General features: G+C 35.4%; 1 protein-coding gene across 1 annotated transcript; it reads left to right on the plus strand.

The window, feature by feature from the left end:
• The first annotated feature begins 15,981 nt into the window (after positions 1 to 15,981).
• On the plus strand, positions 15,982 to 16,785 carry LOC149713698 (uncharacterized). Its single transcript, XM_089844378.1, has one exon. It carries the CDS (start codon positions 15,982 to 15,984, stop codon positions 16,783 to 16,785), a length of 804 nt encoding a protein of 267 aa, XP_089700504.1.
• Positions 16,786 to 21,162: the final 4,377 nt, after the last annotated feature.

Genomic DNA, 21,162 nt, shown 5'->3' on the forward strand with positions numbered 1-21,162 from the left:
TATACTGCTTAGTCTAAATATATTTCCTTAACTTGCGCGCTAAAAAAAAAGAGATTCTACCCCGTTACTCACCGATTGTAAAGAGAGAGACGCATTCAGGGTTTCAAAGAGTTTAAATTGTTAACATTTAAAAAACCAGTATATATACCGGCAAAAAATTAGGTCACCCCACCCTTTTTTTACGTCTAGTCTTGTACTCACCTTGATTTTCTTTCTTTCCCACTACAAAAAGCCAGTTTTTTCCGCGTAATTTACTTTCTCTCTCTCTCTCTCTCTTAGCGGCGAAAGACTCGCAAATAACCTTGAGAGGGAGGAGTGAAATATTTCCGTACGCGTTTACCTCGTTACAAAAGACCTAAAAATGGTTTAAAGTTACATGCTGGGCTGGTCAAAGAAAGGGATAAAATACAAAAGACCTAAGAATGGTTTAAAGTTACATGGTAACTCTCTCTTTAAAACACGACTCTTATATACTAGAATATCACGTAGATGTTTCAAGGTTGACGACTTAAAACTTTCCTTGTTTTGAGGAAAATATTTTATTGGAAGCGGGTAGGGTTTAATTAACTATTCACGTAGATGTTTCAAGGATAGCGACTTTAAAGGCTTAACAATTTTGTTGTTTTGATGAAAATAAACTGAGTGTTTTTCAAGATTGTCCATGGCTCAATGGGTAAAGGCAGGGTTTTGAATAAGCCAATACTTTCAAGATTTTAAAATTCAATAAATAGGAAAAAGTTAATTAGGCATAAAATTAGAAATCTCTCCGAGGTCTAAGATTTTTTCGTATGCAAATAATTCAAAGAGATCGTGTTATATAAAAGGTTAAAAAGGAGTTACTTTGATAGAAGCCCGAGGGGACAAATACTATTCGTATGCTAAAGCTTGTTTGGGCGTGTTCTAAATAATTTAATTTGAATAATTCACATAAGATCGCATTATATAAAGAAAAAATTTTAATGAAGGTTAAAAGTAATTATTTTGGGAGGGAGAAAAATGTTTTTTTAATATGATATAAATCTAAATAATTGTATATTAATATTAAACTATAGGGGCATTTTTTATATAGGCAGGTATGGCATTATCCTTTATAATTTTTAGTATCAACTCCACAATAAATAAAAATGTATTTTTGGGGGGCATAAATAATATCATTTTTTTGGAGTATTTAAAGACCAGAGTCTCGATACTTTCTTCATTCGAAAATTTTCTAGACGCTTTCTGTCGCTTTACAAGCTCTTAAACACTTGTAAGTAATGTCTAGTTTAATTCCTTGCGGTCGTTCTATGATATGGAGGGTGAATAGAAAGCTCTATGACAATCCTGATTTAAAGGATTTTACTTGGGATGATTTATTTAGAGATGTTTGGGATAAAAATACTTTAACGGACGCGCAGAAAAGGAACATTTGGCGTAAAATGACAGGGGCATACAATGCTTCTTTCTTAGTGTTTACGATTCAAGACGTCTATAATCACCATTATAGACCTGACGCGAATTTACTCCACGCTCTCGTTAGAGGTTGTTCCAATTACACGGACCATATGTTTTTTAAAGTCGAAAACGATGGTATCTTTACTAGCTGGTGGTTCAGCCCCAACGCGAACAAATTTTGGTTTTCAAACCCATTTTGCATACAGGAGCGAAAAGAACGCAATAGAATAGAAAGCTACGAAATACAATACGATATGGCAGTTGATTATACCTTCAATGCTCTGGAGGATTTATGCTGGTTGAGACTATTTCGCCAACACAGAATCCTGGAAAAACCCCATGTCCAGTTTGCATTGCGGCTCATTTCTAAACACCTTTTCCAAGCTCGCGTTTTTGTCAGCGTAACCCAATTTTTTACGACTATTAACAACCCCCAAAACAATAGCTCGGTCCGAATGAGTAGATTTACAGCGTGGATAGTTCCTCCGCAAACCTTTTGTAAAATAGAGTGTCGGTACGGGCCCATACATCACGCTTCGGTGAAATGTGCGGCGCGTTATTGGTATTACGGGGGATATTGTTTTCACGAAGAAACGTTCTATAGACGTGTCTTAGACATGTGTTTTAAACTATGCTTGCTGCAACTCACGAGGATAAATAGACCATGCCCTAAAGAAAAGACTCACTTTCGACAGTCCCTAGCTAGATGGTATTTAAAGAAAGCCATGTATATAGCGGGCGTAGCTCGCCTATATTGCAATACCACCTGGTGTTTAACATTATCAGACATTATGCAAGGACTAATCGACAGCGACGCGTTACCCTTTTTAGTAACGTTGATTTAAAATAATTGAATGGTCAAGCGACGGTGAAGATTTAAAACGAACGGCGGATAAAGACAAACAGTGAGCTCAAGAATTACAATATCAAACTGGTCCTTAGTTTTGCTAATTACCCGAATTATATGTTTTTTAATATTAAGGCTATTCTGTAGTATATTAGAATAGGGTTATAATTAACTTTGCGTAATTATATATAAGTTCCAGTTTAAATAGTACAGAGAGTAGTTGCGATAATACAATTGTGGTGAAATTTTTTTTATTAGAAATTCTAATCCATCTTTGAAGCTCTTTCATTCTCCAAAAAAATGTAAGTAATATATTTGATATAAATATATTTGTCTGTATTTCTTTTTAAAACTTTGGTGATAATTTAGGGCCAGCGTCGAGAGCTTTGTAGACGTTATTAATAAGCAAGGCTCTGCCCTTATGCCCCGTAACGGGCATCTTTATTGTCCACATTGCGAAGGGACATTAAAGGATATGCCCGACTATGGCCAATTAAATTACTATTGCACGACGCGCGACTGTAATTATTTTAGAAAATGCGTTCTCGTGCAATGTAAACAATATATCAGTTTTGCTACGCGTAGCGACCAGCGGCATCTGCTCGGCACACGGAACTTTTGTTCACTTTGCGGTGAATTTAAGTACCGTGTAAAAGACATATGCCCCTGTTACGAGTGGTCATGTGATTGACAGGTAATTCTCAATTGGTACTATTATTCGTTTTAAAAAGTGTAAATTTTTGACTGAATGTTTCTGCATAATATTTAGGTTAAGTCTCAACACAAGGATGCTGTTGTTTTTATTTTTGATTAATTTAATATTTTATTTTTTCTATGTTATTTTTTTTAGTTATTTAATATTCTATTTTTCTATGTTAATTTTTTAGTTATTCAATATTTTATTTTTCTATGTTAATTTTTTTAGTTATTTAATATATTATTTTTTTGTTAGTGATTAAAATATATTAGTTTTATAATAAATTATTTATAAAAATATGGTTTTATCATTTTAATCATTGTATTTTGACATGCAAATGTATACATTAAAAAAAAGGTTCATATTGATTCAAGACGTATTATTTCTCATCTAAATTACCTTTATAACCTCAAAAAAAAATAATCGCCCTAAAGTTTACTTTAAAATAAAACATATCTTAATGTCTGGAAGTTTTAAAAAACCTTCAATAATCTCTGATTAGCGGGGGTAAGCGAGAGGTCTTTAAAAAACCTGTTCTCATTTTTTAAAGAAATGTCTGGAAATTAGTTTAGCCTAAAGTGTTTAAGAGAGTAGTAATGCGGTAGAATGTTGTCTCGTGTGATGATTTCATAAGCGAATAATATTACAGCCATTTATAAATACTAGACGACATAACACAGCGATGCATCAGCAATTTGACCGATCATATTAGAAGATGTTTAAAAAAAATCTCCAGTTTAAGCAACAAAATAAGCAATTAAAACAAGCCTAATGATTCTCTTTCGGGGAGAAACAACTTGGAACTATTCTCTGTGACAAATTGCTTTCAATAATTTAAGCGAGGTCAACTTGGTCTAAATTATTTCGATGCTGGAAAAATTAAATATTAACATTGGATTTCATTTAGAAAGCTTTTCACGCTTCAAAATTTGAATGCAGTTTACAATTGGTCAGTTATCTAGGGTAAAAGTTAGGAAATACTTCAGGCCTTTTCACGCCAGCGAATGTTTGTAAATTTGTTCTAGTTTATACCGTGCTGCTGACTCGGGTGTAACAATTTTTTCAAATATATTAGTACTTCTTCCGACGCTTAGATGTACAAAAACAACTAAATTTAATTTGATAAAATACGTTCTATGTTAATGGAACATTTATATTCAACAGGGCTTGTTCGTTAAGGTGTTAAAAATTTAATAATAAATGCATGCATTTTTTTTAAAAAAATTGAAAATCGGCATAGATTTTGCATGACGTTTTTTCCTTCATAACATTTGCAAGTGTATTTGGAACTATCTTGAGACATAGAACAAAAAATATCCAGAACACAATGCGCGTTATTTTTGGCTCAAATTTCCTTCCCCTTTCGCTCGCAAACAGCCTCGCATTTTTCCGATTTCACTTAAGACCAATCCCTGGTAACACTCGCATTTATAAGTACTGTTATCGGAAGAATTGGGGTTGCAAACGGTTTTGATGTCGGAAAAATTATCATTTCCCTCGATTTCGCATATATCGACGCACTACAAATCGGAATCAGGGATCAAACCAATGGAACATTGGTAATAATACGTTGCGTTATTAGATTCATTACCGTGACATTCTGCGTTAAGATTCTGACATTCAATATCCCGTTTTGCTTCGCCAATGTCAACGCAGATGCCAGCCTGACTATCATAGTGACCAGCTGAGCATTCGCAGTAAAATGTAGTATTTTCCTGACTCGATACGACGCATTCGGCTTTAAGCTCTGAGCAGGCATTATCTCCCATAGTTTTACAAATATTTTCGCATGTTTGGGTATTATCCTCGAACAGTCCAGCATGACATTCGCAGTAATACGTTGAGTTATTAGTTTCATCAACACGGCATTCGGCTTTAAAATCCTGGCATTCACTGTCATTTTTCACTCGGTAAATATCACGGCAAATTTGGTGTTTTATCTTCGAATAGTCCGGCGGGCCATTTACAGTAATAGGTTGATGTATCAGTTTGATTAATACGGCATTCTGCTTTACGATTTTGACACTCACTTTATTTTAAAAAAAAATAAAAATCCCCAACGATTTTTAAAATGCATGAATTTTTTAACTTGACATTCGGCATTAAGATTCTGACATTCAAAAGCTGCTAAAATTTTATAACAAAGGCATGAATTTTTTTAAAAAAAATTTTAAAAATCCCCTGGGGATTTTTAAAATTTTAAAAAATTTTAAAATTTAAAATTTTTTTAAAAAAATTCATGCCTTTGTTATAAAATTTTAGCAGCTTTTGAATGTCAGAATCTTAATGCCGAATGTCACGTTAAAAAATTCATGCATTTTAAAAATCGTTGGGGATTTTTATTTTTTTTTAAAATAAAGTGAGTGTCAAAATCGTAAAGCAGAATGCCGTATTAATCAAACTGATACATCAACCTATTACTGTAAATGGCCCGCCGGACTATTCGAAGATAAAACACCAAATTTGCCGTGATATTTACCGAGTGAAAAATGACAGTGAATGCCAGGATTTTAAAGCCGAATGCCGTGTTGATGAAACTAATAACTCAACGTATTACTGCGAATGTCATGCTGGACTGTTCGAGGATAATACCCAAACATGCGAAAATATTTGTAAAACTATGGGAGATAATGCCTGCTCAGAGCTTAAAGCCGAATGCGTCGTATCGAGTCAGGAAAATACTACATTTTACTGCGAATGCTCAGCTGGTCACTATGATAGTCAGGCTGGCATCTGCGTTGACATTGGCGAAGCAAAAGGGGATATTGAATGTCAGAATCTTAATGCAGAATGTCACGGTAATGAATCTAATAACGCAACGTATTATTACCAATGTTCCATTGGTTTGATCCCTGATTCCGATTTGTAGTGCGTCGATATATGCGAAATCGAAGGAAATGATAATTTTTCCGACATCAAAACCGTTTCCAACCCCAATTCTTCCGATAACAGTACTTATAAATGCGAGTGTTACAAGGGGTTGGTCTTAAGTGAAAACGGAAAAATGCGAGGCTGTTTGCGAGCGAAAGGGGAAGGAAATTTGAGCCAAAAATAACGCGCATTGTGTTCTGGATATTTTTTGTTCTATGTCTCAAGATAGTTCCAAATACACTTGCAAATGTTATGAAGGAAAAAACGTCATGCAAAATCTATGCCGATTTTCAATTTTTTTTAAAAAAAATGCATGCATTTATTATTAAATTTTTAACACCTTAACGAACAAGCCCTGTTGAATATAAATGTTCCATTAACATAGAACGTATTTTATCAAATTAAATTTAGTTGTTTTTGTACATCTAAGCGTCGGAAGAAGTACTAATATATTTGAAAAAATTGTTACACCCGAGTCAGCAGCACGGTATAAACTAGAACAAATTTACAAACATTCGCTGGCGTGAAAAGGCCTGAAGTATTACCTAACTTTTACCCTAGATAACTGACCAATGGTAAACTGCATTCAAATTTTGAAGCGTGAAAAGCTTTCTAAATGAAATCCAATGTTAATATTTAATTTTCCAGCATCGAAATAATTTAGACCAAGTTGACCTCGCTTAAATTATTGAAAGCAATTTGTCACAGAGAATAGTTCCAAGTTGTTTCTCCCCGAAAGAGAATCATTAGGCTTGTTTTAATTGCTTATTTTGTTGCTTAAACTGGAGATTTTTTTTTAAACATCTTCTAATATGATGGGTCAAATTGCTGATGCATCACTGTGTTATGTCGTCTAGTATTTATAAATGGCTGTAATATTATTCGCTTATGAAATCATCACACGAGACAACATTCTACCGCATTACTACTCTCTTAAACACTTTAGGCTAAACTAATTTCCAGACATTTCTTTAAAAAATGAGAACAGGTTTTTTAAAGACCTCTCGCTTACCCCCGCTATTCAGAGATTATTGAAGGTTTTTTAAAACTTCCAGACATTAAGATATGTTTTATTTTAAAGTAAACTTTAGGGCGATTATTTTTTTTTTGAGGTTATAAAGGTAATTTAGATGAGAAATAATACGTCTTGAATCAATATGAACCTTTTTTTTTAATGTATACATTTGCATGTCAAAATACAATGATTAAAATGATAAAACCATATTTTTATAAATTATTTATTATAAAACTAATATATTTTAATCACTAACAAAAAAATAATATATTAAATAACTAAAAAAATTAACATAGAAAAAATAAAATATTAAATAACTAAAAAATTAACATAGAAAAATAGAATATTAAATAACTAAAAAAAATAACATAGAAAAAATAAAATATTAAATTAATCAAAAATAAAAACAACAGCATCCTTGTGTTGAGACTTAACCTAAATATTATGCAGAAACATTCAGTCAAAAATTTACACTTTTTAAAACGAATAATAGTACCAATTGAGAATTACCTGTCAATCACATGACCACTCGTAACAGGGGCATATGTCTTTTACACGGTACTTAAATTCACCGCAAAGTGAACAAAAGTTCCGTGTGCCGAGCAGATGCCGCTGGTCGCTACGCGTAGCAAAACTGATATATTGTTTACATTGCACGAGAACGCATTTTCTAAAATAATTACAGTCGCGCGTCGTGCAATAGTAATTTAATTGGCCATAGTCGGGCATATCCTTTAATGTCCCTTCGCAATGTGGACAATAAAGATGCCCGTTACGGGGCATAAGGGCAGAGCCTTGCTTATTAATAACGTCTACAAAGCTCTCGACGCTGGCCCTAAATTATCACCAAAGTTTTAAAAAGAAATACATACAAATATATTTATATCAAATATATTACTTACATTTTTTTGGAGAATAAAAGAGCTTCAAAGATGGATTAGAATTTCTAATAAAAAAAAATTTCACCACAATTGTATTATCGCAACTACTCTCTGTACTATTTAAACTGGAACTTATATATAATTACGCAAAATTAATTATAACCCTATTCTAATATACTACAGAATAGCCTTAATATTAAAAAACATATAATTCGGGTAATTAGCAAAACTAAGGACCAGTTTGATATTGTAATTCTTGAGCTCACTGTTTGTCTTTATCCGCCGGCCGTTTTAAATCTTCACCGTCGCTTGACCATTCAATTATTTTAAATCAACGTTACTAAAAAGGGTAACGCGTCGCTGTCGATTAGTCCTTGCATAATGTCTGATAATGTTAAACACAGGTGGTATTGCAATATAGGCGAGCTACGCCCGCTATATACATGGCTTTCTTTAAATACCATCTAGCTAGGGACTGTCGAAAGTGAGTCTTTTCTTTAGGGCATGGTCTATTTATCCTCGTGAGTTGCAGCAAGCATAGTTTAAAACACATGTCTAAGACACGTCTATAGAACGTTTCTTCGTGAAAACAATATCCCCCGTAATACCAATAACGCGCCGCACATTTCACCGAAGCGTGATGTATGGGCCCGTACCGACACTCTATTTTACAAAAGGTTTGCGGAGGAACTATCCACGCTGTAAATCTACTCATTCGGACCGAGCTATTGTTTTGGGGGTTGTTAATAGTCGTAAAAAATTGGGTTACGCTGACAAAAACGCGAGCTTGGAAAAGGTGTTTAGAAATGAGCCGCAATGCAAACTGGACATGGGGTTTTTCCAGGATTCTGTGTTGGCGAAATAGTCTCAACCAGCATAAATCCTCCAGAGCATTGAAGGTATAATCAACTGCCATATCGTATTGTATTTCGTAGCTTTCTATTCTATTGCGTTCTTTTCGCTCCTGTATGCAAAATGGGTTTGAAAACCAACATTTGTTCGCGTTGGGGCTGAACCACCAGCTAGTAAAGATACCATCGTTTTCGACTTTAAAAAACATATGGTCCGTGTAATTGGAACAACCTCTAACGAGAGCGTGGAGTAAATTCGCGTCAGGTCTATAATGGTGATTATAGACGTCTTGAATCGTAAACACTAAGAAAGAAGCATTGTATGCCCCTGTCATTTTACGCCAAATGTTCCTTTTCTGCGCGTCCGTTAAAGTATTTTTATCCCAAACATCTCTAAATAAATCATCCCAAGTAAAATCCTTTAAATCAGGATTGTCATAGAGCTTTCTATTCACCCTCCATATCATAGAACAACCGCAAGGAATTAAACTAGACATTACTTACAAGTGTTTAAGAGCTTGTAAAGCGACAGAAAGCGTCTAGAAAATTTTCGAATGAAGAAAGTATCGAGACTCTGGTCTTTAAATACTCCAAAAAAATGATATTATTTATGCCCCCCAAAAATACATTTTTATTTATTGTGGAGTTGATACTAAAAATTATAAAGGATAATGCCATACCTGCCTATATAAAAAATACCCCTATAGTTTAATATTAATATACAATTATTTAGATTTATATCATATTAAAAAAACATTTTTCTTCCTCCCAAAATAATTACTTTTAACCTTCATTAAAATTTTTTCTTTATATAATGCGATCTTATGTGAATTATTCAAATTAAATTATTTAGAACACGCCCAAACAAGCTTTAGCATACGAATAGTATTTGTCCCCTCGGGCTTCTATCAAAGTAACTCCTTTTTAACCTTTTATATAACACGATCTCTTTGAATTATTTGCATACGAAAAAATCTTAGACCTCGGAGAGATTTCTAATTTTATGCCTAATTAACTTTTTCCTATTTATTGAATTTTAAAATCTTGAAAGTATTGGCTTATTCAAAACCCTGCCTTTACCCATTGAGCCATGGACAATCTTGAAAAACACTCAGTTTATTTTCATCAAAACAACAAAATTGTTAAGCCTTTAAAGTCGCTATCCTTGAAACATCTACGTGAATAGTTAATTAAACCCTACCCGCTTCCAATAAAATATTTTCCTCAAAACAAGGAAAGTTTTAAGTCGTCAACCTTGAAACATCTACGTGCATAGTTAATTAAACCCTACCCGCTTCCAATAAAATATTTTCCTCAAAACAAGGAAAGTTTTAAGTCGTCATCCTTGAAACATCTACGTGCATAGTTAATTAAATCCGACCCGCTTCCAATAAAATATTTTCCTCAAAACAAGGAAGGTTTTAAGTCGTCATCCTTGAAACATCTACGTGAATAGTTAATTAAACCCGACCCGCTTCCAATAAAATATTTTCCTCAAAACAAGGAAAGTTATAAGTCGTCAACCTTGAAACATCTACGTGATATTCTAGTATATAAGAGTCGTGTTTTAAAGAGAGAGTTACCATGTAACTTTAAACCATTCTTAGGTCTTTTGTATTTTATCCCTTTCTTTGACCAGCCCAGCGTGTAACTTTAAACCATTCTTAGGTCTTTTGTAACGAGGTAAACGCGTACGGAAATATTTCACTCCTCCCTCTCAAGGTTATTTGCGAGTCTTTCGCCGCTAAGAGAGAGAGAGAGAGAAAGTAAATTACGCGGAAAAAACTGGCTTTTTGTAGTGGGAAAAAAAGAAAATCAAGGTGAGTACAAGACTAGACGTAAAAAAAGGGTGGGGTGACCTAATTTTTTGCCGGTATATATACTGGTTTTTTAAAAGTTAACAATTTAAACTCTTTGAAACCCTGAATGCGTCTCTCTCTTTACAATCGGTGAGTAACGGGGTAGAATCTCTTATTTTTAGCGCGCAAGTTAAGGAAATATATTTAGACTTAGCAGTATATATTTGTGAAAAAAATTTCTTGAATATTTAAATTGAATTCGACGGCTTCGCATTACGATCTTGTTGACTGTACTTTAACGCCATCGTTAACCCGTAAAAAGCGATAACGAGGGGTTCGTCACTTCTAAAATTATGGATTCGCAGCCAAATGTTTTCTATATTAAAAGTTTTCAAAAAAACAGGGATTATTTGATGGCTAAGTTTCGAATCGTGACTCGGTATGTACAGCCACTTGCTATGTACCAGACTTTAGCTAATTTCTTCTTTTTGTTGCAGTCCGCTTTTTGAGGATTATTAATATTTTGTCAAGATGCGGCTCGGATGTTTTTCTCCGGGAATTACGCGGGCCCCCCAAATGGGTCATCATTTACCTTTAATCTATGAGTTTCAATAGGCAAGGAAGCGAGTTTCTTGCCACATAATGAGGTTTTTTCTGTAAAAGCTTTACAGGAACTCTTTTTATATGCGACAAAAAGCCCGCTTGTTTACTTGTCGAGATTCATAAACCAGGGGGGCCCAATGAGGGTTCTTTGGTGGCTCTCGTAAAGTAATTAAGGAATGCTAAAATTACTATTTACGGGGGGATCCTGCTGTGCCTTACGCATTCTTGACGCAGATTAAATGTTTTGAGTTTTCGGAATGTGGAGCAGGATCTTCCCTTAAAGATCGTACTAATTGGCTAATATTTGAGTTCCGCCTGACAAAAGGATGAAAATATTAGTTTCCCCGTCTTATTTGTCGTTGTTAAAGCTAAAAAATGTATAAAGATTTATTCTGTATCTAGTTTAAAACTCTAGTCTCGTTAAAATTGGTAAAACGCTTCCGGAAATATCTTTCACTGACCCCGAAGAATGACCTTCTTTTTTTTAGAATCTCTTTTTTTTTGCCCCTGGCTATATTGAGGAGAGTAAAACTCGCGCAAATCCAAATTTTTCTCTCTCTTTTTTAACGGCTAAATGGAAAATCTAGGTATTTAGAAATGAATTCTTTTGTATAAATATATGGACACTTTAAAAACACAAATAACGCCTTTGTTTAGCTACTCATTTGTTTATTTTGTATTTAATTTTTGTACAAGACGTAAGAGTATATATCTTTTGATTTTTAAAATGTGTGTCTGTTTTTTCATTAACTTTCGGCTTTGAAGGGAAAAAGTCTGATTTGGCTCAAAATCAAGTTTTTTTTGCCGGCGAATAATAAAAGGCCATAAATTGCTGGCGGGAAAATTTAAACAGCGACGGTCTGTACGTGTTCGAGTTAAGGCAAACGTAGTTAAATTGGTTACCCGTATTAATGGCGTAGTCAGGGTAAATGGTCTGATCTACGTACAATTAATTAAACAGTAACACCCTGTATACGAATCCAGGTTAATCCGAGCTTGTTTATTTGTACACCGGGATTTGAACTCGCTACCTCTTCGTTTACAGCATGAGAAAACCTTGCTTTTCGTCAACTAACCACTGGCAACGTTTATTTTCGCTAAGCCAACGGGGACACCCTAGTTAAAACATTATCCTTGGAACATCTACATGGGTAAGTAATCAAACGGTAGCAGGTACATAAGTAATCCACCCATTATTAATCCAATCAAAGGGGGGTAAATCTATACTTGGACGAAACTTGGTTGGACCAGACATAATTGGGTTTGTTTTGACTAGTTCGGAAACCCTTCAATGGGTGACATCTATTTAAAGTACAGTTTAAGGCATAAAATAACAGGGTGAAAAGCAGGGATTGAACTTGTTTCGGGTTTTTTTTCTTGGGCTACAACCTCTACATCGATAAGCCTAGACTGATCCGGGCTAGTTTCGATTTGTTCAATGGGTAAATTCCCTTAATAGTTACTAAAATAGCCCGCTAGAAGCCATGGCTCGTATAATTATATAATTAATATATTTTAGTTTTGGTTTGAGTCTGAGTCTGGAGGATGACGTCATAGTCACCCAGGTTGAAAGCACCCTCTACGACTAGGGCTGGTCCGGACTTGTTTTAATTGATTATATGGGTAAATTACCTTATTAGTTACTAAAACAATCCGCTAGAAGGAGGGGCTGGTTGTAAGTTTTTTAAATTTGGTACCCTTTACTAGTAGGGCTGGTTCGAACTTGTTCATGACCATTGAACGGGTCACAGCTATTAATGGTTACTAAAATAGTCCGCGAGAAGGCGGGGCTGGAGAGAAGTTTTTTAAATATGGCGCCAATAATTTCATATTAGTTTGAGTTGGAAGGATGACGTCATGGATGCCCAGGTTGAAAGCAGCTTTACCAGTAGGGCTGGTAGTCCGAGCTTGTTTGGAGGGTTTTTAAATAGGTCATTTCCCCTTAATAACACGCTGGAAGGTAGGACTGGAGGTAAGCTTTTTTAAAGTCCGGGCTGGTTTGGGTTTATTAAAGGGGTACCGCCCATCACTAGCACCCTAGCAGGCAGGGTAAGATTGGGGGATGACGCCAAGGTTGAATATAGCTTGTTTTTGTTTTGATTAAGAAGATGACGTCATGGGTGTTGAAAATAACACAAGGTAGGAACTCGTGGTAGTCTGGAGCTATTAAAAGGGGGTAAAACCCCCTTAATAGCATGGTGGAAGGCAGGGTAAGTCAGGTAGGATTTTTTATGGTCCAATCTTTGGTTGGAGGGTTAATCCGGGCTTGTTTGGGGAAAAATGGGTTAAACCCACCCCCGTTAATATTCATAGACGGCGACATAGCACGGTGGAAGGCAGGGTATGTCAGGTAAGATTTTCTCATACAATAACGTAATCTTTGGTCTTAAATTTAAACGGGGATCTTGCAAAAAGAACTACACCCTCCGAGGGTTAAGCCGAGCTTGTTTTGGGGGGAAAAATAGGTAAAACCCCTCTAAAGAGTCATAGCATGGTGGAAGGCAGGTAAGATTTTCTTGTTAAATAACACAATTTTTGGTTGGAAGTTTGGTTTGAGTTTGGTGGATGGGGAGAGGGCGGCCATCTTGGGGTGGCGGCCATCTTGGATCCATGTCTATCTGTATAGTCCCTACTACTGATATCGAGCCCATATTGGACTGATATCGAGCCCATATTGGACTGATATCGAGCCCATATTGGACTGATATCGAGCCCATATTGGACTGATATCGAGCCCATATTGGGCTGATATCGAGCCCATATTGGACTGATATCTAGTCCATATTGGACTGATATCGAGCCCATATTGGACTGATATCTAGCCCATATTGGACTGATATCGAGCCCATATTGGACTGATATCGAGCCCATATTGGACAGATATGAAACAATATTGTTCTGATATAAAGCCAATATTGCAGTTACATGTTTAAGTGACGTTCATCACAGAGAGGTTCTGTTATCAAGGATCAACGTCTGTCTGTACGTTGTTAAACCCAGTAGACCGCTTAAGCCTTTTCCCAATCTGAGCAAAAGTATTCTTTTTTCCGGACCACATTCACAATTCTTGGAAATCTGGACTATTGCATTCTACTTTAGACTAAAGACACATTTGTTCTTGCCTCTATTATATTGTCTCTCATCACCATTGTTTCTAACAACAACACCTTATGGTCTTTCAGACAATCGCGAAAGAGACATACTCTGGGCGTCAATCGTCAAGAATAGCTAGGTTCAAATGATATTAGGTAAAACGTTTCTTAAAACGATATAACTAGAAGTATGGCAAGTAACTCTCGATAAAAATATTTAATATCAAATATATTTCATAAATGACTTGTGGAAAACCTCATGTAACTGAAACCTCTCCAGTCAAAGCTAATAAAGGACAGGTAAGGGAGATCGCGTATGAAGTCGATACACTGTATACATTTCATAGTTTAGACCAATCCATTATTGACATGGGTGAAGAGAACGTTACAGGGGCGGACCACTTTTAGATGTCGTTTTCATACCGGTAGTTATTAATAGACGGCGGTGCTAGTCAATCTAATTCTGATTGGCTGAAAGTTTTGAAGATGACGTCTTCAAACTTCTTTGCCATTTAAATATTTTCCAGGCGGTTTCTAAGCGCGGTGAGCATCTAATTTATTTTTTCAAGTTAATAGATCATTGAATATCAATATTTTTACAGTGAGCGTCAGTCAATGTAAGTTACTGAAATAGTTTTAGTTAGAAATTACAATGTTTAACAGTGAAACAATTTAGTTTATAAGAAGATTGTCATAAGCCTTGGACTAAACCATGGAAAACCAGGAAAAGAAAAAGTCTGTTCTTGGGCTTAGGTCTGGCTCTGGCTCTTTACGTGGCAAAAGTCGTAAATTCTGTTGCGTATTAAACTGTAGACAGAAAGGAACTTCAAGAAATGTAAGTTTTTCATTTGTTTACAGTTAGTAAATTAGATTTATACCAAGGTAAAATATTTCAGGTATCTTATCATAAAGTTCCCTCAGTTGAAAATATGGCTAGGAGAACCTCATGGCTTAACAAAATTTGTCGTCGAGCTTATTTTTGCAATCCCGTTAACCACTTATACGTGTGCTCTAAACATTTTAAAGAATCAGATTTCAAGTTTGTTCGACCTAACGGGCGAAGACTTTTGAAAACCGGAGTCGTCCCTTCTCAATTTGATTGGGATTTTGGAAACTCAACCCTTAATACGGCTGAGAACGTGCCAAGTGAAGTTGAAGACGTCGTTGCCAACGAAACTTCCACTCCAACGCTTCTAAATACAGATGATGGTCATGTAGCCATCAACTTTACAGAAGTGTCGCCAGATATTGATCAACCAACACTAACACTGAACACACTTGATTCGCAGTTGGATAAAAATTGCAGATGCTCTGAAATAGTAATTAAGGGAATGGAAGCAAAAATAGAAGAGCTTAAACACAAGGTAGCCCGACAAAATCAGTTAATTGATATTAAAGATTTCAAATTAAGAAAAGCTGAAAAGGACATAAGTGACTGAAACTTGATCTTCAAGCGACCACAAATCGTATAGAGAGTTTAAAACCAAGCTTTGATAAAATTAAGAAAAGCTGAAAAGGACATAAGTGACTGAAACTTGATCTTCAAGCGATCACAAATCGTATAGAGAGTTTAAAACCAAGCTTTGATAAAATTAAGGACAATAATAAGGATTTATTGTTTTACACTGGAATGCCTACTTACGAGAAATTGATGGCATTGTATAACAAGCTTAAACCTGGCCAAAATGGAGAAAATATTGTTTGGTGGAATAAAACAAATAAGCAAGCGCATGTGCATCTAGCTGGACGAACTAGAAAACTCGATGTGAAAGATCAATTCCTTATGGTTTTAATGCGTTTGAGATTAGGCTTGTTCTTGAAAGATTTGGCAGATCGTTTTGAAGTGTCAGCCAGCACAGCGAGTAACATTTGCATTTCTTGGATTAATTTTATGTATCTTCGCCTTGGGGAAATCTGTATTTGGCCACCTCGTAATCTTATCGATGCAACTATGCCAGAAGATTTTAAAAAAGCATATCCAACAACTCGTGTAGTCATCGATGCAACAGAACTTAAATGCCAAACGCCTAAGTCTTTGATTCTACAGTCGAGCAGTTCTTCCAACTATAAGTCATGCAATACCTTTAAAGGTTTGCTTGGAATAAGCCCAAACGGTTACGTCTCGTTTGTGTCACATTTGTTTACGGGTAGCATTTCCGACCAGGAAATAACGCAACGCAGTGGTTTCATGTCATTAGATTTCGCCGAAAATGATAGCGTAATGGCTGATAAAGGCTTTTTAATTGAAAACCTGTTGGGAAAGAAGGGTATAGAACTAAACATACCCCCATTTCTAAAAGAAAATTCCCAATTTACCAAAGCTGAACTTGAAAAAACACGCAAAATAGCTGCACTCAGAATCCACGTAGAACGAAGAATATCTAGGATTCGAGGACTTCATATTCTTGATAGACCCATACCTGGAACCCTGGCGCCAGTAATAAATCAGTTGTGGACAGTGGTTACTCTTTTGTCTAACTTTCAAAGTCCAATAATCAAAAAGCTCATTAACCAAAATGAAAGTTTAGATTCAGTTACTTGTTATGACGAAACTTTGGTAAAAGAGACAAATGATGACGATAGTTTTCAAGAAGAAACATTGGAGCCTGGGAATGCTTCTCTTGAACTAGATGGTAATTTCTTCAAGAGCAAATTAAAGAAGGCCAAGAACAACAAAAGGTGGACATTCCAATGATTGATTTGGAGAGTTTAGATTATGGATAAGATCAAAGTAACTTAGATAAAAGTTTGGAAGATAAAGAACAGCCTCGAACCAGATTTAAAATAAAAGTAATGAAAAGTTGAGAATTGTTCCGGGTTTTTCTTTGTTTTTTAATTTTTTAAGTAACAAATAAATGAAAAAATCACATTTTTAAATTTCACTCAAATGAGAATTAAAATTAAGCATATTTAATTTTCTGAGGTTGATCACATTACTTGGGAACTTACAATCACCCCCAATTATAATTCGGAACTAAAAATATATCACTTAAATTTCAGGTACTCAAATAGTTTCATTGGCTAATTCTGGGAGCATATGGCTGAAAAAAAGCTTTTAGAAGTGGTTGCACTTCTTGCCACCTTTTAGAATTAAAACGTACTCTCACAATTATTAACCCAGCTGGGAAAAAATTTACATAATCACACCATTGTAAACCAGACAATGCCATCTGACCCAATATTAGATAGTAGTGATTATGTGTTTCAGTTAAAACAGGTTTTCCACATACAATTTTAACGGAGAAATCTTTCTCCAAATTCAGAACTTCAGAAGGGGTTTTATCTTTCAATGGATAAGGGCATTTAATTTCTAAAAGTCCATAGGGACTTTCTTCTTTTGGGTCATAAACCAGTCCATCTGGGGAAGTCCCCAGCCAAGGTTGGTTGGGATCAATTATGTACCCCGATGGATAAACAGACACTTTGTGCCCGAAGTTTCTCATGTACTCAATATATTTGTCTCTCCCCAAGTTTTCAAATTTTTTCGCATACTTAATGGCGTTCAAATAGCCAATATCTTTTGGTTTGACGATGTTACGTATACCAGCATCAGTCCATTTTTGATTTTTTCCGCTTGCTAACAGCGCCAAACATTGATGATCTAAGCCTGGTCTCTCTCAGCTTCTTCCACAGTTGGCAATCACTTTAATTTCTTGTTTCCTCTTCCAGTTTTTTCGCTTCTTCCAGTGAGACTTCATTTTTCTGATAAATTCTCGAAATTATTAGGTTTTTTACTTATATGGAATTGGATAAACAATAGATATTACCTTTAATATAGCCTCCTTCAGTTTAGAAAACTGGTTAGGATAATCATTTAACCTCCAAGGTTTAGATTTCACAATGGAATATATTGAAATGGAAAATCTATCAGATGGTACATTTTGGCAACGAACAAACATTTCACTTCTGAACACCAGAATATTATGAATAACTTCAAAGCCGTATTCGTCCAGCGCAAGTTGTAGGCTTAAAGTTGACCCTTTTATTGCTTTACCAATCCTAGTTTCTACCCACTCGACTTCGTCAGGGACAGTGAGTAAGCTAGCCCAACCATCAACTCCATTTGCATTTAGATCTTTTATTAATCCTGTCGTGGATAATGCAGCCTCCTTTTCATCTGTAGTTTCCATTGTAGCCTTGTATATATTGCACAATTTTGGTTTACAACTTCCACCTGCTTTTGGTGCTTGAGTGTTCATATCAATCACAGAAAAAGGTATAATTTTTGCTCCTCTTGGACGATTCCATTTTTGAGGTTTATCGGTACACGATAATTGAGTGGGGGGTGTATCAACATTGTTGGATCTTAATTTTGATAGCAGCTTTAAAAATGCAACAGAATGGTTACACGAGCCATTAACACTAGCTGGGCATCCACAATTAGCGTCCAAAATCTCGGAGTTTGAAATTCTATGTGCAACACAGACTGTATGTGGGGACAAATTCTTACGTTGACTATGATAACAAAGCGACTTCACAAAAACCATATCTTCCTCTCTAAAGATTCATACATAATTAGACTTTACCTAAATTAATTAATACCTCCATTCAAAATTTACTCACATGACTGTTTTACTGACTATTTCTTCAGAAACAACATATTCCTCAACATAGTAGTTGTAGCTTTTGTTATAATGCTTCGCGGTTTGATTTCTTACCTTGTAGAAACTTTCAATGCATTTCTCAGTGATTTTAGGAACGTTTTTTAATGTTCTTTTGTACCCGAATATAGGAAAAATTAATCCACCATCAATTGCACTATTTAAATTCATTACTAAGTTTTATTCGTTCACCCGTCCTAACTCTAAATCACGCTGAGGTTTTCTGTTTATTAGCAGACGATATTTGGAAAAACTAAGTGGCGACGTCTATGTGAAGCTCTTAACAGGGAGTAGTCGGGTGAGTCGACTCAGCATTTTTTTTGAAAAGTGGCTGGTAGCCTTGCTGACATGAGCGCCCCTGGTTGTCGTACGGAAAACCAGGGAGAAGTCTGCTAAAAATCATGGCGGAATCATGGCATCACTACGGTGGTTCAAGCTGCTCTTTTTTGAAATGTTTAAATTCCCAAGGCAAATCCAAGGGTGATATTTCATTTTTCAACTATCCGAAAGATATTATAAGGTGAATTTAGCGAGATTATTATCAAAATTGTATGGGAAAATTATCTAGGAACACATTTTACATAAGCCTTGGTTACAGGAGTAAACAATGGTTGCTTCAATCAGGAAGAGATGATTTAATGGGGAGGGAAGAGCATGTTTTCCAAAAAATATATAAAGTTTGTAGTGACCACTTCGAGAAGAACCAGTTTTTAACGTTAAAGCCAAGGTGCCTGAGTTTAAACATGAGTTATTTGTATGCAACTTCATTATTTTTCCTGTAGACCTAGATTAGTTTCACATGCTATCCCGGATAGATTTGATGAAAATGAAGCCCTTCAAAATGCGTCGCCACGCCAACTTAGAACCCTTGAAAATACAAACACTGAAACTCCTACTCAGGACCAACAAACCATAGAAAAGGAATATAACCCGAATGGTAACATAGATAGCATTTCTTTGTTCTTGAGCATTAGTTCACAAAGTAAGTAATATGTTAATCAGATGATCAATTAAATCAAACACCAATAATGAGCAGAGAAGTCAAAAGGGATTTTCGAAATAGAAGCAGTAGACCTAGTCAAAGACGAAAAATTAGTTTCGATAGTGGTAATATTATAGGATATTGCCCACGATTTACAAGAAGTATTTAGTATAACATAAGTTAATGCTGTAATGAATTCAACCAGGTTCAAATTCCACAGAAAAGACGAGCTTCAGCTAATGATAACCTAGAAATTGAGTTTTTACATACCCCAAAAAGACAAAGACTTAAGGGAAGAACCTTATTTTTGGCATCTCCCAAAAGCAATAGTACTTTGAGCAGAACATCAAAATCAATTCAGGTGAAGCAACCGACTAGAAGCCTTTAAATTTAAACAGATAACCTTGTTTCACCCAGCAAGAGAAGGGCGAAACAATTATTACAAAAGCAGTATTTGAGAAATTGGAGTTTAGCTAAAAAACGCCCAAAAATCACGAAACAAACCTTAATGACAGAAATAAGAAAATATCTACCGAAAAATGGTGCCAACTTCTTTGATATGCAGCTTAGGGCTGCGGGTAGAAAAGCTAAAGGAAGGAGATGGACAACCAAAGAGAAAGAGCTGTGTCTTACTCTACACTACCATGGCCCAAAATCATATTTTCTTTTAAAAGAATTATTCATTCTTCCTTCTTCAACCTCTTTAAAATCATGGCTTGAAAATATCCCGTGTAAGCCGGGGATTGTACTAGAATTTTGGGGCATTTTGGGTAAAAAAGTAAAATGTATGACCAGGAAAGAAGCAATGGCTGTTTTAACTTTTGACGAAATTGCACTTAAAGGTCTTATTTATAACGAGGGAGAAGATATGATAGAAGGCTATGCCAATGTGGGCACTGATTGTCAAAATGCACAATTAGCTAATCACGCTATGGTTTTCATGATTGCTGGCATTTCTTCAAAATGGAAACAGGCACTTGCTTATTTTTGGACTAGAGGCCCAATGAGAAAGGAAGACTTGAACAGTATTCTAAAAGACGTTCTCAAGAAGCTCATTGCTGTTGGAATAGATGTAAAAGTTGTTTTTTGTGATCAAGGGACAAACAACCAAAGTGTTTACAAAACGTTAAATGTTACTGAAAAAACTCGATAAATTTTTTTGGAGAATAAACAAATATTCTTCATGCATGACCCATCTCACTTAATTAAAGGCCTGCGGAACAACCTGAAGAATCATGATGTCTCAGTACAAGCGTACACAGCTTCTTGGGCACACATTGAAAGGCTTTTTTACCTTGACTCAAAAGAACCTTTGAAAGTTGTTCCATAACTAACGTTGAAACACTTAAATTTAACGGCATTTTCAAAAATGAAAGTAAAATTAGCTACACAAATAATCAGTCACAGTGTTGCAATTGGAATAATTTTCTACACCATGAAAAATCACCTTCCTATTGAAGCTATGGAAACAGCCAACTTTATCATTGAA

This window comes from Phalangium opilio, unplaced genomic scaffold (assembly GCF_054372755.1).
Source record: "Phalangium opilio isolate 3A_F unplaced genomic scaffold, DU_Popi_V2 ptg000009l_1, whole genome shotgun sequence".
Lineage (NCBI taxonomy): Eukaryota > Metazoa > Arthropoda > Arachnida > Opiliones > Phalangiidae > Phalangium > Phalangium opilio.